Source organism: Leucoraja erinacea, chromosome 12 (assembly GCF_028641065.1).
Source record: "Leucoraja erinacea ecotype New England chromosome 12, Leri_hhj_1, whole genome shotgun sequence".
Classification (NCBI taxonomy): Eukaryota; Metazoa; Chordata; class Chondrichthyes; order Rajiformes; family Rajidae; genus Leucoraja; species Leucoraja erinaceus.
In genome coordinates, this window is record NC_073388.1 from 7,116,854 (window position 1) to 7,135,485 (window position 18,632).

The 18,632-nt window shown below is 40.2% G+C and overlaps 2 protein-coding genes across 5 annotated transcripts in view; both read right to left on the reverse strand.

Annotated features, from left to right (window-relative positions):
* The window catches only part of LOC129702037 (pre-mRNA 3'-end-processing factor FIP1-like), a 36,327-nt gene extending 35,130 nt beyond the window's left edge, over positions 1-1,197 (reverse strand). For 2 of the 4 annotated variants that reach the window (XM_055643546.1, XM_055643545.1), the window contains exon 1: positions 877-1,197. In XM_055643546.1, coding sequence (XP_055499521.1) covers positions 877-964 — 88 coding nt within the window. In that variant the 5' untranslated portion in view covers positions 965-1,197. The remainder of the gene's footprint in view (positions 1-876) is intronic. The other 2 variants (XM_055643544.1, XM_055643547.1) reach the window with 2 other exon arrangements.
* Positions 1,198-6,889: 5,692 nt separating this feature from the next.
* The window catches only part of chic1 (cysteine-rich hydrophobic domain 1), a 31,466-nt gene continuing 19,723 nt past the window's right edge, over positions 6,890-18,632 (reverse strand). Inside the window, exons 4-6 of the mRNA XM_055643548.1 lie at positions 12,751-12,807; positions 11,070-11,129; positions 6,890-9,076 (exon numbers count right to left, since the gene is read on the reverse strand). Coding sequence (XP_055499523.1) covers positions 9,026-9,076; positions 11,070-11,129; positions 12,751-12,807 — 168 coding nt within the window. The 3' untranslated portion in view covers positions 6,890-9,025. The remainder of the gene's footprint in view (positions 9,077-11,069; positions 11,130-12,750; positions 12,808-18,632) is intronic.

An 18,632-nucleotide genomic window follows, 5' to 3' on the forward strand; every position in this document is an offset into this window, starting at 1 on the left:
GGATCTTATAGAAACTTACAAAATTCTTAAGGGGTTGGACAGGCTAGATGCAGGAAGATTGTTCCCGATGTTGGGGAAGTCCAGAACAAGGGGTCACAGGTTAAGGATAAGGGGGAAATCTTTTATGACCGAGATGAGAAAAACTTTTTCACACAGAGAGTGGTGAATCTGTGGAATTCTCTGCCACAGAAGGTAGTTGAGGCCACAGTTCATTGGCTATATTTAAGAGGGAGTTAGATGTGGCCCTTGTGGCTAAAGGGATCAGGGGGTATGGAGAGAAGGCAGGTACAGGATACTGAGTTGGATGATCAGCCATGATCATATTGAATGGCAGTGCAGGCTCGAATGGCCGAATGGCCTACTCCTGCACCTATTGTCTATGTTTCTAAGAATCAGCCGTGATTGAATGGCGGAGTGGACTCGATCCTACTTGTGTCACTTGTGTACGAAGGAACTGCGGATGCTGGTTTAAACCGAAGATAGACACAAAAAGCTGGAGTAACTTAGCGGGGACGGGGCAGCTGAGCAGCATCTGTGGAGAGAAGGAATGGGTGACATTTCGGGTCGAGACTGTCTGAAGAAGGGTCTCGACACCAAACATCACCCATTCCCTCTCTCCAGAGATGCTGCTGCCCTGGTCCCGCTGAGTTTGTTGTGTGTGTGTGTCCTATCTACTCCCTATAAACTTGTGAGTTGGTGAGTGAGATGGAAGGCGGGTCAGGGTCAGGCTTGAGGGAAGCACATTTCGTGTTGGGCCGACACAAAGGGCATCGTCCCTTTAAGGAGCGGGAGGGGGGGGAGGGAGGAGCGCGACCAACTGCCACCGACTCAACCGTTGCCGCCGTTGCCGCTCGCGCTTCCCGCCCTCCCCGTTACCTCCGTACAGCCAGCTCTCCTCCTCGTCGTCTAGGCCGCTGCCCGACGCTGCCTCGGCCGAGCCCAGCGCCTCCATGTCGGTGGCCATTACCGCGCCAAGCAGGGAGGGCGGGCGTCCCGAAAAGTATAGACACCCCTCCCCCTCAAGTAAAAGACGATGCAAAATAAGATCGCGTCCCTCAGTCGCGGACGGTCAATGGCGGACAGCGCCAGTCGCCCATCCCATTGCCCTCCGTCCCCGCGGCCGCACGATCCGCTCTATTGGGTCCGCACCGCCATGCCTCGGCGCCGGCGCGCAGCTCCGCTGGGTCCTAGCGCCCACCCGCCTGACTCGCTCCCTCGGTGTCAGAGTGGAAACAGACCCTTCGGCCCAAAAGGACCGAGATGAGGAAAACGTTTTTCACACAGAGAGTGGTGAATCTCTGGAATTCTCTGGCCACAGAAGGTAGTTGAAGCCAGTTCATTGGTTTTATTTAAGAGGGAGTTAGATGTGGCTAAAGGGATCAGGGGGTATGGAGAGAAGGCAGGTACAGGATACCGAGTTGGATGATCAGCCATGATCATATTGAATGGCGAATGGTGCAGGCTCGAAGGGCCGGATGACCTACTCCTGCACCTATTTTCTATGTTTCTAAAAACTAGTCCCACCTGCCTGCGTTTGGTCCATATCCCTCCAAACTTGTCCTATCCATCCATGTATCTGTCCAACTGTTTCTTAAATGTTGCGATAAATGTCCCTGCCTCAACTACCTCAAAATGTTGGAGTAACTCAGCAAGACAGGCAGCATCTCCGATCTCTGGAGAAAATAGGTGACATTTTGGGTCGGGACCCTTCTTCGAGATATGACAATAAAACACTCTTGACCAAGGGGGTAAATCCCAACCTGGGGTAAATTTATCCCCAGGGGGTGAATTTCGCATACCTACCCAGGGTGTAAATTTGTTGTGGATTTGTACATATTTTTTCTCATTGACTGACTGGTTCTGGTATACCAGTTGGTATCTGTTCATCATTAATTGTTCATAAATAAGTGAAACAACATTGTTATGTGCTATTACAGTTGCCAGGGGTAAACGGGACGAAAAATATTGGGAATCCCTGCCCTTGACTCTTGGGTCAGGCAGCATCTTTGTCTGAAGAAGGTACCCGACATGTCACAGATTCCTCTTCTCCAGAGATGCTGCCTGGCCCACTGAGTTACTCTAGTACTTTGTGCCATCATCTCTTAATAAGGAGTCTGTTTTGATGCAGATTCAAATAATAATGTGGGTTATGGGGCAAAGGTAGGAGAATGGGGTTGGGAGGGAAAGATGGATCAGCCATGATTGAATGGTGGAGTAGACTTGATGGTCCAAATGGCCTAATTTTGCTCCCAGAACTTATGAAATGAAAATATTTAATATTGTCACATGTACTGAAGTACAGTGCAAAATTTTGGTTTGCATGCTATCCAAACTGATTAGATATACGATACTTAAATACAATCACGTCAAACACAAGAACAGTAGATAGAGCAATGGGGAAGATACAGAGTGCAGAATATAGTTCTCATTATGTCTTTAATCCTGTATCTACACAGTGGACATCTTGATCGTAATCATGTATGATCTTTTTGCTGACTGGATATCATGTAAACAAAAAACCTTTCACTAACTCAGTACATGTCTTCATCTAGTGTATGGCGTGCACAGCCTAAAGTTGTAGGACTTTCTTACACATTCACTCTCTTTCACTTTCTTTCTTGCTCTTTCTCTCTTTTTTCTATTTCATCTTTGTTAAAATTAAAATGGAAGCTGTACAATAAATGTATTATGTCATATGCCGCGGTTTATACGTGTACACTGATTCTAATAAAAATATTTTTAAAAGTTGTCGGACAACTTGTTCTATTTGATCTTATTTGATTGTGTATGCCGGGTTGATTGCATTTGTTGAAACAGGGCGGACCACGTGAAGGTTACACTCTTCCACCCGACAACAGATGTGACAATAATAAACTAAACTAATTTATTTTCTTTGATTTGGCATGAACACGAGCATTCTCGCAAACTTTTTTGTTTCGGAGGTAGATTTCTTTTCAGTTTCTCCCCAGCAGTTATCAGGCAACTGAACCAGCCTATCCCCAACTATAGAGTGCTCCTGAGCTATTATCTACCTCATTGGAGACCCTCAGACGATGTTTAATTAGACTACTTACACCAAACATATTCCCTTTATCTGTACACTGGACGGCTTGATTGTAATGATGTGGTCTTTCCACTGACTCAATAGCACGCAAACAAAAAGCTTTTCACTAATTCTGTGCATGTGACAATAATAAACTAAATTAATAATTTGCTTTAAGAATCCGAGACGATTTGACACGACCACGAGCACAAAGTTTTTTTGTCAGATGTCATTTCTTTTGTTTCTTCCCAGCAGTTATCAGGCAACTGAACCGTCCTCTTATCAACTAGAGAACCAGTCTGACCTACCATTAATCAAGTCTGCTTCAACGCTACTTTTATTTTTTGTATTCTCAGATGCAGCCGGTAGGGTGGCCACTAAGAGTAAAGTTAAACTTTGTGACTGCTGGTGAATGAGGGAGTTGGGTTTCCTGATGCCACTATTAATTACTTCATCACAGAGCCCAGGCAGAAAGGAGCCATTGATTTTGCTAGTTTTCTATTTCACATTTTTCTCCTTTCTCCTCTTATGTTCCTGCTCCTTACCTTGTTACGTGACAGCTGGCCATGGATGATGAGGTTATGCGATATGTAATAATTCTTGATATTCACACTGAGTATTATATAACTCCAAAGCTATTCAGAAACTGGAAGCATCTCTTGGAGGTGGTTTCTGGTGTACATTCAAACTCTAAAAAGTTGTGTCACATGGCAAAACTGCTCTTAACTCTTGCTGCTTAGGTTCTGTTCAGTGATCTACAAGTATAGACCTTCAACTGGAAAAGGTATTTATAGATGGGGTAGATTTTAGGAGTCTTAAATCTTATACTAAAGTTACCTTAAAAGTACTGGAGCAAATGGAGTCCTACAGCTTGGAAACAAAACCTTTAGCCCAACTCGCCCTGCCAACCTAGTGCATATCCTTCCAAACCTTTCCTATCAACAACGTACTTGTCCAAATGCAAAAATAAATCATTCCAGATTAAAGAATTTAAGCAGTCTTAAATTTAAAAAAAGCATATGTCCATTGAACAAATCTGCTTTAATTGGAAAGCTTCCCATGAATAATAAATGAGAATAGTGTTGCCAGTATATTGCCATAGATTTTGCTGGAAAATATTGAGTTCCTTGTACAATTGCGAGTGCTGCCCTGTGTAACCATGTAACTTTGGGCTTTCTATACAAATTTAATTCCTGAAATTTCAGTAGTCTAGTGCTCTTCAAATATTAGATATCCCAGAATCCACTGAGAGCACACTGTGCATAGCTTCTCCTGTACTCAAATGTTGGGAAACTGCTCCAACAAGCCACACCAAAGCTGTAGATGCAAGGAACTGCAGATTCTGGTTTACATAAAAGACAGTGCTGGTCGGGCAGAGCATCACTGGAGAACATGGACCAGGAACGCTGTGCATCGGCACCCTTTTTTGGATCAGTCAGAAGAGCCCTGACCTGAAACATTACCTCAAGAGTCAAGTCAAGAGAGTTTATTGCCATGTGTCCTAGATAGGACAATGAAATTCTTGCTTGCTGCAGCAGAACAGAATATTGTATGCGTAAATACAGAACAGATCAGTGTGTCTATATACCATAGACCACCATATATAAATAAACAGATAAAGTGCAATAGGTTATTATAGTTCAGAGTTTGTTTGAAGTCGTGTTTAATGAAGAAGCTGTTCCTGAACCTGGATGTTGCAAATTTCAGGCTCCTGTACCTTCTACCTAATGGCAGCGGAGAGATGAGTGTGTGGCCAGGATGATGTGGGTTCTTAATGATGTTGGCAGCCTTTGAGGCAGTGACTGCGATAGATCCCCTTGATAGTAGGGAGGTCAGTAGGTGATGGCCTGGGCAGTGTTTACAACTTTTTGCAGCCTTTTCCGCTCCTATCCATTTCTCCAGAGATGTTGACTGATCCGCTGACTTACTCCAGCACTTTGTGTCTACTCCTGTGATCCCTACACACTAGCTTACTACGGGTATCCCTACAGCACGCTGATTGGACCCAACAGAGAATATTTTGCCAAAAACATTGTAAACACTTCTTAAGGGGCTGGACAGGCTAGATGCAGGAAGATTATTCCCGATGTTGGGGAAGTCCAGAACTAGGGGTCACAGTTTAAGGATAAGAGGGAAGTCTTTTGGTACCGAGATGAGAAAATCATTTTTTTACACAGTGGTGAATCTGTGGAATTCTCTGCCACAGAAGGAAGTTGAGGACAGTTCATTGGCTATATTTAAGAGGGAGTTAGATGTGGCCCTTTTGGCTAAAGGGATCAGGGGGTATGGAGAGAAGGCAGGGATGGGATACTGAGTTGGATGATCAGCCATGATCATATTGAATGGCGGTGCAGGCTCGAAGGGCTGAATGGCCCACTCCACCTATTTTCTATGTTTCTAGGCATTTTGTTTAATTTTATGTGATGCAAGGAGAAAACTTGGAAACAAAATGTGAGTATTTTACCATATTCAACCATTTAATTAGCAAGCAGTAACCAGTTCTGTTCTTAAGGCTGAAAGGCATATAGAACAGAAATTAGTTAGCCTGTAGGAATTAAGAGGATTATGGAACCATTTAACATCAGTACCTGCCCAGAAAGTCCTTAATGCAAAATTAAAAATTGTGGATTGTATTTTTGTAATAATTACATGTGACAATGTAATAAGGGTAGCAAGAGGAGTGGAAGAAAGTCAAAACATCACTATATTTAAACTTACTTTATTTATACATGTTGATAATGACTTATTAAGATGAAAAACATCAGCTGAAAATAATACATTCCAGAAATAGACAAATAGCTAACATCTTAACTATGATAACATAATTTTGGGGAAAGTAGAGAAGAGAAGAAAGGGAATTAAAGAAACTCAAATCACTGAGATTAAAAAAATGTAAATAAGTAATTGAACGAATGGCTTGTTAAACATTTCTAATGCGATCTACAATTCACAAGTACAGCATTTTACTGTTTTGGCCAATACGTTTTTCACAAAACACTGGAATTTTAATCATGTACTTATCAATTGCTGCACAATCAACACTTGAGCATATTGGTATAAACTTGCAAAGACTAATATTTAGGTATATTTTTTGTCTTCCCCTGCTTGTGTTTAATAATACATAAAGCCAACCATGATGAGTCTTTGCAAATGTAACTCCTTATTCAAATGAAAGTGTGTTTATATCCTTCTGCTGACATCATTTATAAACTGACATGCACCGCTTGATAATTAATCTGTCAAATAAAGTTACTGAACAACTAAGAATGTGTGTTCTGCATTTTTCACCCAAAAAGGGATGCCGGCAAATAATAACTTTTGATGTAATTTACAAGTGTTGAATCCACTGTGCATCTTGATTGTTGAAACAATTATTGTTTTCAAACTCCTTTTAACCACAAGCAGATTTGACGAATTTGCCTCCTTAATAGCATAAAACTACAATTCAAAATTTTGTTTTCCTGCAGTTAAGATCCATTTGTGGCACATCCAAATTATAAAAACTTGAAATTGGTTATTTAAAAACATTTGAAAATGAACATTCCCTTCCTTTTAAAAAGGTAAAAGTAAAAAAAGTACATATTTTGAGTGTGCAGGAATATCAGGGATCATTCGCATAGCTATCTCTTGAATATTTCAAATTGCTATTACATTATAACATTTTTCAATCCATTTATGATGAAATGTTCTGGCAAAAAGCACAATTAAGAGTAAAATGGGCACCAAAAGGAACCTTTCAAATCGTGAAGCAACATGCTGAGCGCACAATAAAAAAAAAAAATCTGACGCATTAAATTTAATCTAATTAATTCCTGGTATTGACGTCTTCTTCCTGCAAGTATATAGTTTTAAACTAATCTCTTCCCCCCCCCCCCCCCCCACCATCCCCAAAAATTAAAATGAAGAAATGCATGCCAAAATTTGATTCAATGTTTTTAAAAATGTGGGTTAGTGTAGCTTATGGTAATCAACATGCTTTGTTAACTTGGGAACCCCATTCTTAATTGGGAGCTACATTAAAAAGTCTTGGTCAATTGCAGTTTGATATATTTGCAATCCATCCCTTTTATCCTAGTTTCATACACTGGATTTTGTTGTTTTTGACAAATAGATAAAAAACTCTCACTGGTTTTAGTGATTTGGGCAATTACTCCCACGGATGCAACCATATAATTACTTTGGCACTTCCACCTATCTCTGAACAAATTTTATTCAGTTTAAGATCTGGTTAAAAATTACATTTGACAAATTCTTAAAAGTTCTAGAAATTAAAATGTGGCATGGTGGAAGGGTGAGTGAGGGGTGAAGGTTGAAGAGAAACAGTAAAAAGTGGTCCTCTATGAACTGCCAAAAAACTGAATGGATAGTGTAAATAGACAATGTTAATAAAGGAAATTAAAATAAATAGTATGGGGACCATCTTTATTTAAATCATCAAATTCTTGGAACCACTAGGCAGAGTGAAAACAAACAAATTAAACTTGTAGCTGGAGAGTATGACAGTAGATATTGGCCACTGCATCATTGGTTTCAGTGGATCAAAAATGTCCAGGACAATAAGGGTAATCTTCTACAATCAGAAAAACTTTGTACTGAATGGAATTGGTCTACGGGAGTTTCCAATAATTCTGCAATTTTCAACAATATACATTAAAAAAAGTTACCATTAATTAATTTCTTCAATCAAAATTTTGCTGAACCCTGAAAGACCAGTTTTTTTAAAATTCAGAGGATCAACTCTATTCACTAAAAGGTTGCTGTGATGTGTTTTAGATACAACATTTGCAGTTCAAGTTTACATTCCTGGCTGGAAAGTTAAACCACAAATATAATTTCACTAACATTGTCTCCTGTACCTATGACGATGCAAAGATACTCATTCTATAACAACATGCTTTGGAGCTGAAGCAAATATTTACAATGCATTTTCCCCTATAATAACTTCCAAGTAGCCTGCAACTAATTTAAATAGTCTGCAACTATTACTGAAAAGGAATCAAACTTGATGTTTAACCAATGAAGCCAAGAACACTTTTGCAAAGGAAATAAATATTTCAGTCAATTTCAGGGAAGACAAAACAAGGTAAAGTAAAGACCAAGAAAATAAACGAGTGAGTGTAATGTGAGAGTGGTTAAGAACTACTTACGAGGACAGTCTGATCACAGAAACCACAAGAAAACAACCTTCTTTGATTGCTATATCTTTCATCCATTTAAATGAGATACAAAATTCAATATTACTTTCAATGATTAGCACACTAAAATTGACACTTAAACGACCAGAATATTTGAAAAATTCAATTAGCGCCAAAAATAGAGGTAAGCTTAGTTTTTGGTTATAATTATTAATCAAACCTGTACTTGCCACTGAAAATTTAGCTCAAATTGATCTAAATTTCAGGAGACAGATTGATGCTTCACATCAATTTTGCACTGGTGACCTCATTTACCCTTTCCACCCCCCACACTATCTACTCCACTTCCTAGGTCATTTTCAAATGCAGAATATATTAGATTTTATATTTTACTTCAATGGGAGTAATTGTTCCTACAATGCACTCTCTCTTCCAGTTACATTGCTAATCTCATTATGAAAACAGATTGAAATCTACGCAAACATTGTCACAGTTAATGAAAAAATCCTTCTATATTTCAATATTCTTGAGGTGTAGTAAAAGAGAAATATTCTGTAAACATTAACATACCACACTGTACAATATGAACGGAAGCATTATGTACAAGATTGAAATTCTTTCAAAGTGAAACACCTCAGTCTTCAAGAGTGAGGGAATGCAACACCTTAAAGAAAGAAAATAATACATGTGCAAAATATGCTTGTGAAGGAAAAATACATTAGAAAGGTATCTACACTCACTACAGTAGATTACTTAAAACAGGTGTATTGGCAGTCATCTGTTCAGGTATCTACAAGGCACTCAGGGCAGGAATGATATGGTTTTTCTTGATGGTTGGCTTTTTTTCTTAGTCCGGTCGGAATATAGGGAATTTTGGTAAGAATTCTATTAATATTACCTGTGAAGAACAAGAACAAGTTACTTTGGCCTTAAACAGTATTTAACAGTGAACATTCTGCAAATAGCAAAAAAAAGCATCTAAATCTACCAAGAACAATTGTGTGCAGTGTAGTATTAAATTTCATTTAAATAGATGCATTTTACATGTATGCTGACACAACAAATACATTTCACAAAACTAACTCACATGCTGTTTTATTTTAAACTAAGCAGGTGAGTGATTAGTTTCAGACTTTACCACCTTTCACTATAATTCTAGGTCTGGGCTAACCAATTACAATAGCTATCAGAGCCCATTGTTGACAACTAGAGAGTGGCCCTGACCTACCACCTACCTCATTGGAGACCCTCAGATTATCTTTAATCGGACTTTACCTTGCACTAATAAACATTCCCTTCATCCTGTATCTGTGCACTGTAGATGGCTTGATTGTAATCATATTGTCTTCCCGCTGACTGGATACCTCGGTACAAGTGACAATAATGAACCAAAGTGAAACTCAAAGACCGTGAGAAGGTATTACTGCATTATTTGCGGTGTTGGGGGCTTCAATATTTTGACACAACAAATCCAAGTTAGACTGTATTTGGGATGAGATGGAGTGGGAGCAATAATGTTTGCATGCGGTGTTGTTGCCTGTAGCCTTAGCAGCAAGATGTTACCCATTTTAAAAAGGTGCTGTCAAACTAGTCTTAGCTAGTAGCTGCATTGCATATTCATACATGATATATTTCAAACCATGTTTCAGGGAGTAAATATTCAATATGATTAATTGGTGTCAATCAAGGAGGGTCAAACTTCCAGTGTCATCATTCCACCAATTCAGATAAATAGACTATTTTATCCGGCTCATAACATACTTTGTTGGAAAGGGTGGTGATTGAATTGAGAGAGTCCCTTAACACAGAATACCCATCTTTTGAACTGTTGTTATAACAACAGTAATCATATGGCTGATCTGGTGAAGTTTCAAGTCAAATGATGACCTGGGATGATATTGGCAGTGAGATAATTCGAGAATTAAGGGCCTGTCCCACGAGCATGCGACCTGCATGCGGCAAGCGCAACCAAACCAGAAGCGGTGGCCGCGCGGAGGTTGAGTGAGTGACATGAAGTTCGAGCGAAGTCCGCGGGAAATTCGCGCGTGACGTACGGCGTCGAGGCGGCTGCGGGTCGGCAGGCCGTTGCCGAGCACAATTTTTGAACATGGTCAGTTTTTCGGAGCCCCGTGCGATGTCGGGGCCAGCTCCGCACAACTCCATACGGCTCCGGCGATCGAAGTGGGACCGGCCCCGCGAGGCCGTATGGCTCAAGCGACCACGTTAGGTCGCACTTGCCGCATGGAGTCACATGCTCATTTGACAGGCCCTTTAGGTCGCGCTTGCCGCATGGAGTCGCATGCTCGTGGGACAGGCCCTTTACTGATCGTCTAGAAGAGGCAGTCAAATTTTCTTTCTAGTTCTGGTCAATGCCAGGTACTCGCATAACAATAAAAATATGTAAATCAACACTTCAACCTCAGCTTGAATGTTGCCCACTTGTCGCTTTATTTGCCATGGATTTGGATATGGAATGGTATATTTTACAATCCAATATATATCTTCTGAGGCCATGATGGAAAGGAGATCACTGCTGAAGCATTGTAAAAATCACTGGGTTATGGAACATCCCTGGTTATTTCCTGGGGTTGAGATGATTGGGTAACAACCAGAATCTATCTCCTTGGTGCTCAATATTGCTTAAATACTGTATAGAGATTTCCATGGAATTCCAGTCGTTCTGCTTTCCAAGGACATTAAAATCATACTTCGATAAATATTGCTATCAAAGGAATTAACATCAGGGATTCAACATTTACATTTGGTCATAATTCTAATGAGGTCTGCAGGTGACTGTTCATAGCAAATCCCAAATAGACGTTGGCGAACAAACTCTGTTTGAAAGTGCCATCAAGAAAAGAACTACATGACTAAAAAGCAGTTATACTTACATATTCCATCATGTTACTGGACTCGCATTTCCTTTTACTTAACTTCCAATGCAACCCAAGCTAATTTCAGAAATAGAAAAATAGATTTAGTTGAGGAATAAAAGCAATACACGAGCCAAACTTTGTGCAGAAGTAATCAAACTATATGACAATTAACAAAAATTCCATTAAATTATTAAACCATCTACATTCAGAATATTGAAGGAGTTTTAAATGCTGCAAATGATGACTCAGTGATACTGGCAGCACTGAATTATGTTAAGATTATTCTTCCTACTTCTCTCCATTTAACAAACAAGTCGTATTTCACCATAGAAAATATACCAAACCAATGTGCAACACATCCTAAAGATGGTTTATACAGAATTCCTGAGAGACAGATAACAAACCTGCAGGGAGAACAAAGGAATAATTCAAGGCCGTGCTGAAAAGCTGTACCTAAAAGATTATAGTGAATGTGAGACATTATGGGAATTGAGAGGAAAGTTCTAGTCACGTTTTAATGAGGGAAATTCACAAGAGCCCAAAATTGTCGAGAAAAGTAACGAGGATTGCAAAAGAAACACGGTCATGGTTGAATCTAAAATTAGGACAAGGATTGCAATTAAATATAAAGAAGAAATTTATGAATGTGCAAATCAAAAACTGGTTCAGGATATTGACAGCTCCAATTTAAACAAGCTTACTGCACTTGGATAAGTACAAATCCAACTAATTTTTTGGTATCAAGGGCATCAGATCGGATGAAGCACAGACTTTAGAGCAATTTCTGATCTTAAAATGTCTCAATTATGAATATAAAACCCAGTTCAGAAAAATCAAACATGATACATAATCTGGACTTGGAATCCTCCTGAGAAAATGCCCACAGCTTTAAATGTCAGTAGGTCCTGAAAAATGAAAGCTTCAATCTGATATCTTCATATTCATCTGAAAGAAGATGCAATATGCCCTGGACTTCATACCAGAACAGTAGTCCAGAAAAATAATAAAGTAGATCTGTTTACTCCCTGTATGCATATGTGAACTGATCCAATGTCTGCAAAACACATCACTGAGGGGCAACATGTTATGGAAGACTATCTCCCCACCCCAAAACACATGCTTGGAGATGACTAGATGTCAATGACAGGAATATTGTCTTTTGTTAGAAGTGAACAGAAGTATAAATGCACTGTCATGGAGAATTAGTGAAGGAGAATGGAACAGTTGCAGAAAAGTGGTTTCAATCATTTTGGAATCAACTTGTCTGTTGTCCCGGGACCAATGCAATAATAACTCAAGAAATTTAGAGCAGTTTGAATAGTTTCAGCAGAGTTCAAGATTTTCTAATGTCCTACAGTTTTAGGTTTTCATCCAGCCCTTCCTAAAAGAAACCTTCACAATTCAGCAATATAAGTGATTTAGAATCAAGATGGAATAGATGCCCAAATTATCTCAATGCGAATGAACACAATACAATGTAGAGAAAATATAACATCTTTAATACTTTAAAATGTTTCTTCAGGTCAAGGTGTTGAAATGGACAAGCAAAATACAGCGCCACCATGTGGAATGAACTGGTTGAATTTCCACATCGATAATCTTTATCAATAATCTGGCATGACAGCTTTACCTTCAAGTCATAAACCAGCATAATTAGAATATATATGCTCTGAATATAGAATTACTATTTATTCACCTTGTGATACAATCTGTTGTTCTCCCATTCTAACAGCTTTTGTATTGATCTTCTAGTCTGAAAAATATTAAATCGTTTTTTTTCAGTATTATACTTAACAGAGCATTTATACAATAACGTAGACAATTCGTAAAAGCGTTTTTCGTTTTGCTCTAGCATTACAAAAGTTGCCCATTACATAGTTGAAGCTTGCTTTTTAAATCAAGACCATCAGAAGAGATAGTAACCAGTCTACATAAAACCACACACCAAATCCATTTCTTAACAAAGAGGTTTACTAAAAGAATATTAATAAATACTATTAGTAATAAAAGACATTAAACGTCAGAACCAGGTTATTAATTCTACTAGCCTTCATAGGAATTTCAGAAAAGCTTCAAGGCAAGAGCAAAGAATATTTGGTCCAAAAATAGAAAATATTAGAAATACTTAGACAGATAAATTGAACTAATGTTTAAAAAAATAAACTGGTTTTGCTGCTGGAGTTGTAAACATGTTATGTCACTTTAATTTGGGGGAGGGTTAGAGTATAAATATACACAAATAAATTAAGATTCATATGGCAAAGGAGCAGTAATAGGCCATTCGTCCCATTGAGTCTGCTCTGCCATTAGATCATGGCTGATCTATTTTTCCCTCTCAACCCTTCTCCTGCCTGCTCCCTGTAACCTTTGACGCCCTTACTAATCAAGAACCTATCAATCTTCAATTTAAAAATACCCAATAACTTGGCCTCCACTGCCTTCTGCGGCAATGAATTCCAGTTTCACCACCCCAGAAATTCCTCCTCATCCCCATTCTAAAAGGTATACACTATGAGAAACACTCTCTCCTCATCCATTCTACCTAGGCCCTTCATTATTTAGTAGATTTCAATGAACCCCCCACCCCCCACCCCCCCCCCCCCTCATCCTAAACTCCAGCGAGTACAGGAGAGCCACCAGACGCTCCTCATACATTAACCCATTCTTTCCCAGGATCATTTTCATACATCTCTGTATCCTCTCGAACGGCAGCACATTCTTCTTCAGATAAAATAGCGAAGTAAATAAATGAATGGATGTACTCCTTCCTCTTTCCATCCTACATCTGAGACACATACGGTATATAGAGTACAATGGCATTAGTTTAAAGCTGTAATTGAGGACTGCAGTAAACCACCTTTCAAAATAAGTAATTGTGCCGTGATTACTTCTTTTGAAGCACTGGAAGATATTAGAGAGCATTCCAAAGCGTAGAGTAAAACAAGAAAGCTGTGAAATGAACAAAAACCTGGAAATATAGTAGGGTCCAGCAGTGTCTGTGGAGAGGGAAAAGACTGACGTTTCAGGTTGATGAACTTCCATCGAAACTACATAGAAAGTTGAATAATTGAAGTTGCAGAGAAGGAAAGGTGAAAGGTGGGGTGGAGACTGCAAATATGCATGTTTTAAATTGACTAATGACAGTGATTATGCAAAGTTGAGCATAGTGCAACAACTGACAGCTGAACATTTCATGACACCAACAACAAAATTGCATGGTATTCAGGAAGAGTTAACTAACTGGATACAGACTTGGCTTAATTATACGAAACAAGGTGGTGGTGCCGACTGGCGATGTGCCTCAGGGATTAGTGCTGGGCCCATTGCGGTCTGTCATGTATGTCAACAATTTGGATGAGAATGTCAAGCATGATGTTTAAGAAAGAACTGCAGATGTTGGAGAATCGAAGGTAGACAAAAATGCTGGAGAAACTCAGCGGGTGAGGCAGCATCTATGGAGCGAAGGAAAACGGCAACATTTCGGACCCGATGCTGCCTCACCCGCTGAGTTTCTCCCGCATTTTTGTCTGCCTACAAGCATGATGTGGTAAGTTTGAAGATGACACTTAAATAGGTGGTATCATAGACAATGAAAATGGTTATCAAGAATCACTGGTGACTTGATCAGGTGGGCAAGTGGGCCAAAAAATGGCTAGTGGAATTTAATCTAGATGAGATGTTGCTGCATTTGGGGGGAAAAAAACAGGGCAGAACCTTCACAGTGAACGGTAGGGGTTTGGAGAATGTTGAAGACCAGGGAGACCTAGAAGTATAGCTACATAGTTCCGTGAAAAGTGTGGTCACAGGTAGATAAGCTGTTGAAGAACCCTTTCTTTAGCAGAAAAACATGTCAAGATATGATTGTTGAAGAATCTGGAGGATTCAAGGTGTGGCCTGTAACAACTGCAATTTACTTCTGCACCAACAGGTTCCGTAAATTGTTTGTGTTTACTATCTACCCAGTCATTAAACTCTGGCCTAGAAGCTTTGTATTTCTGTCCCACAGAACTGAAAATGCAGCTTGGATACTCTTTTATATCATTCCAGAAATTCAACCTTTTCACATTCAATAAAGTGTTGGCTATATATATCCATATGACATTATTCTCTTGTTACAACTCACACTTTCTTAGCAGCAACAGATGTCCATTAAAGTGGTCCTAGCACATATGTCGTTGTTGCTTTGGATTCTTCTTCCAACACCCATTGCCCCAAATTAGCCCATGCCTTGATCCCTCAATGTCTCCAATCTTTCCTGCACCCTCCATCAATTGACCCCCTTTCTCTCACCACCAAGTCCTCTCCTCTCACCCACTTCCCGACGATCCTGATGCAGACTCCATGCAACGCTGTCAAGTATGTGAATGAAACACATGTTTAGTAGCACCCAACGTTTTAGTCCTTGGGCATTTTCAAAGTTTGCAAGGTTGGGCCATGGCTGAAATAGACTTAAACATTGCATGAAATAACCAAATGCAATGTATGCAAGATATATATATTTTTAATAATCATTATCAGCAGGACTGATCCGACATAAACATCAAATAAAGTTAACATTAATAACTGCATTTCCTATTGCAAAATGTTCATCCTTCTATAATGTCATGCTGATATTCACAAATGCATCATTAAACCACTAAATTTAGCAAACCAATAAAGTTTAAATATTTAAAAATTTTAAGTTCATAAAATGTTACTGCAATGTTATTAGTGCTTCATCTCTATACTTAGGATATTATAATTCTCATCACATTCTAAAAACGCAAACTGCTGCATTGTCATGTGATAAGTGCTTCCATTATATGTTATGCTTCAGTTCCATCTGCTGTTCAGCAATAAAATTTGAAGTGTAATAATATTCTTCCCTCAGTCAATGCCACTCTAATCATTGCTATCTGTTAAATGCCACTATTATAAACATGACAAACACAAACACCGCTTTTGCCTACATAATCTCTGCACTCAAAATGTATTACTGTTGAAAGAAAGTTTCAAAAGAGTCAGTTATAGAGTGATGCAGTGTGGAAAGTGGTCCTTCAGCCCAACTTGCCCACACCGGCCAACATGCTCCAGCTGCATTAGTTCCACCTGCCCGCTTTTGGTCCGTATCCCACCAAATTCGCCCTATCCATTTAAATGATGGTATAGTCCTTTGCCTCAACTACCTTCTCTGGCAGCTTGTTCCATACACATACCACCTTTGTGTGAAAAAGTTACCCCATAGATTCCCATTAAGTCTTTTCCCCTTCAACTTAAAACTATGTCCTCTGGTCCCCGATTCATAGAAACATAGAAATTAGGTGCAGGAGTAGGCCATTCGGCCCTTCGAGCCTGCACCGCCATTCAATATGATCATGGCTGATCATCCAACTCAGTATCCCGTACCTGCCTTCTCTCCATACCCTCTGATCCCCTTAGCCCCACGGGCCACATCTAACTCCCTCTTAAATATTGCCAATGAACTGGCCTCGACTACCCTCTGTGGCAGAGAGTTCCAGAGATTCACCACTCTCTGTGTGAAAAAAGTTCTTCTCATCTCAGTTTTAAAGGATTTCCCCCTTATCCTTAAGCTGTGACTCCTTGTCCTGGACTTCCCCAACATCGGGAGCAATCTTCCTGCATCTAGCCTGTCCAACCCCTTAAGAATTTTGTAAGTATTCCCCTACTCTGGGCAAAATACTCTGTGCATCTATTCCTCTCATTTTATACACCTCCATGAGATCATCCCTCATCCTCATGTGCTTCAAGGAATAGAGCCCCAGCCTGCTCAACCTCTCCCTTTAGCTCAGACCCTTTAGTCCTGACGGAGCGGAAAGCGGAAAGTCGCCCGGTCCTGATGGCTTCACTGTAGAATATTACAAAGCTTTCTCTGCTCTTCTCGCACCAGTCCTGAGAGATATGTACAATGAGGCGTTTTTACATCGTCGCCTACCGCCCACCTTGTCGTGGGCTACTATCTCCCTAATTCTTAAAAAGGAGAAAGATCCCCTGCTTTGTAGTAGCTATAGACCAATTTCACTCTTGAATGTGGACCTCAAAATCCTTTCTAAAGTTCTTGCGCTCCGTCTTCAACAAGTGATGCCCTTTATTATCTCGTTAGATCAAACAGGGTTTATGCCAGGCCGACAGTCCTCCCACAATACTAGGCGTCTCCTTAACATCATCCATTCAACAAGTAGTGAGACCCCGGAGATGGTGGTCTCCCTCGACGCTGAAAAAGCTTTCGACAGGGTCGAGTGGAAGTACCTATACGAGGCGATGGACAGGTTTGGCCTCGGCAATAGTTTCATTCATTGGGTCAGTCTATTATACTCGTCCCCGGTGGCCTCAGTACAAACAAACGACACACTGTCGCCCCACTTCCCCCTTCGGAGAGGTACCAGGCAGGGTTGCCTGTTATCACCACTTCTGTTTGCTGTCGCGATAGAGCCCTTGGCGGTTTGGTTACGCTCAGAGAAGGGCTTTAAAGGTATCACACGGTTTGACACAATTCATAAAGTCTCATTGTATGCGGATGACCTGCTCCTGTACATCTCGAATCCAGTCAGCTCTCTCCCTGTGATTACGAATATTTTAGAACGATTCGGTGCGTACTCTGGTTATAAACTTAACTACCAAAAAAGTGAACTATTACCGATGAACTCATCGGCTAAGCAGCTCCCTCGCTCTTTAACCTCATTTAAATGGGCGGAGGACGGATTTCGCTACCTCTGCGTTTTTATCACAATACCTATATCTGATATGTTCCGCACAAACTTCCTGCCTCTGGTTGAGAAAGCTGAAAGAGACTTTGACCGCTGGTCAGTTTTACCGTTATCCCTCACGGCCCGGATAAATCTGGTCAAGATGGTCGTCCTACCCAAATTCCTGTATCTTTTCCAGCATGTTCCTATATTTATCACTAAATCTTTTTTTGATAAATTAGAAAGGAGAATATCTAAATTTTTATGGGGCAGCAAACCGGCCAGAATTCGAAAGACGGTACTACAGTCTCCTAAGAGTGACGGCGGTTTGGCACTTCCTGACTTTAGGCGATACTACTGGGCTGCTAACTTGCAAAAAATCCTGTACTGGATGAATGATGATTGCGACCACCTACCGATCTGGGTACACATGGAAAAGGCGAGTTCACATCTCCCGTTGCGGTCTGTCCTATGCTCTCAACTCCCCCTTTCTATAACATCTGCGGGGGCAGGCCCAATTGCGTCCCTCTCGCTCAAGATATGGAGTCAACTTAGGAAAAACTTTGGTTTACAAGGCCCTTCCATCTTGACCCCACTGCTTAAAAATCACATCTTTAAACCTTCAAGTACAGACTCCGCATTCAAACCCTGGCATAGTAATGGCATCAGTAGTATCAAAAACCTATACAAGGATGGCTTTTTTTCCTCTTTTGCAGAGCTTTCGTCCAACTATAGCCTCCCAAACTCCCACCTTTTTCGTTTTTTCCAGATTAGGGATTTTGTGAAGAAGATATTCCCCCATTTCCCAAATCGTCCCCCTGAAACCCTGACCGATTCCATCCTAGCTCTAGATCCCAACCGGAAGAAATGCATCTCTTTTTTGTACAACTTGTTA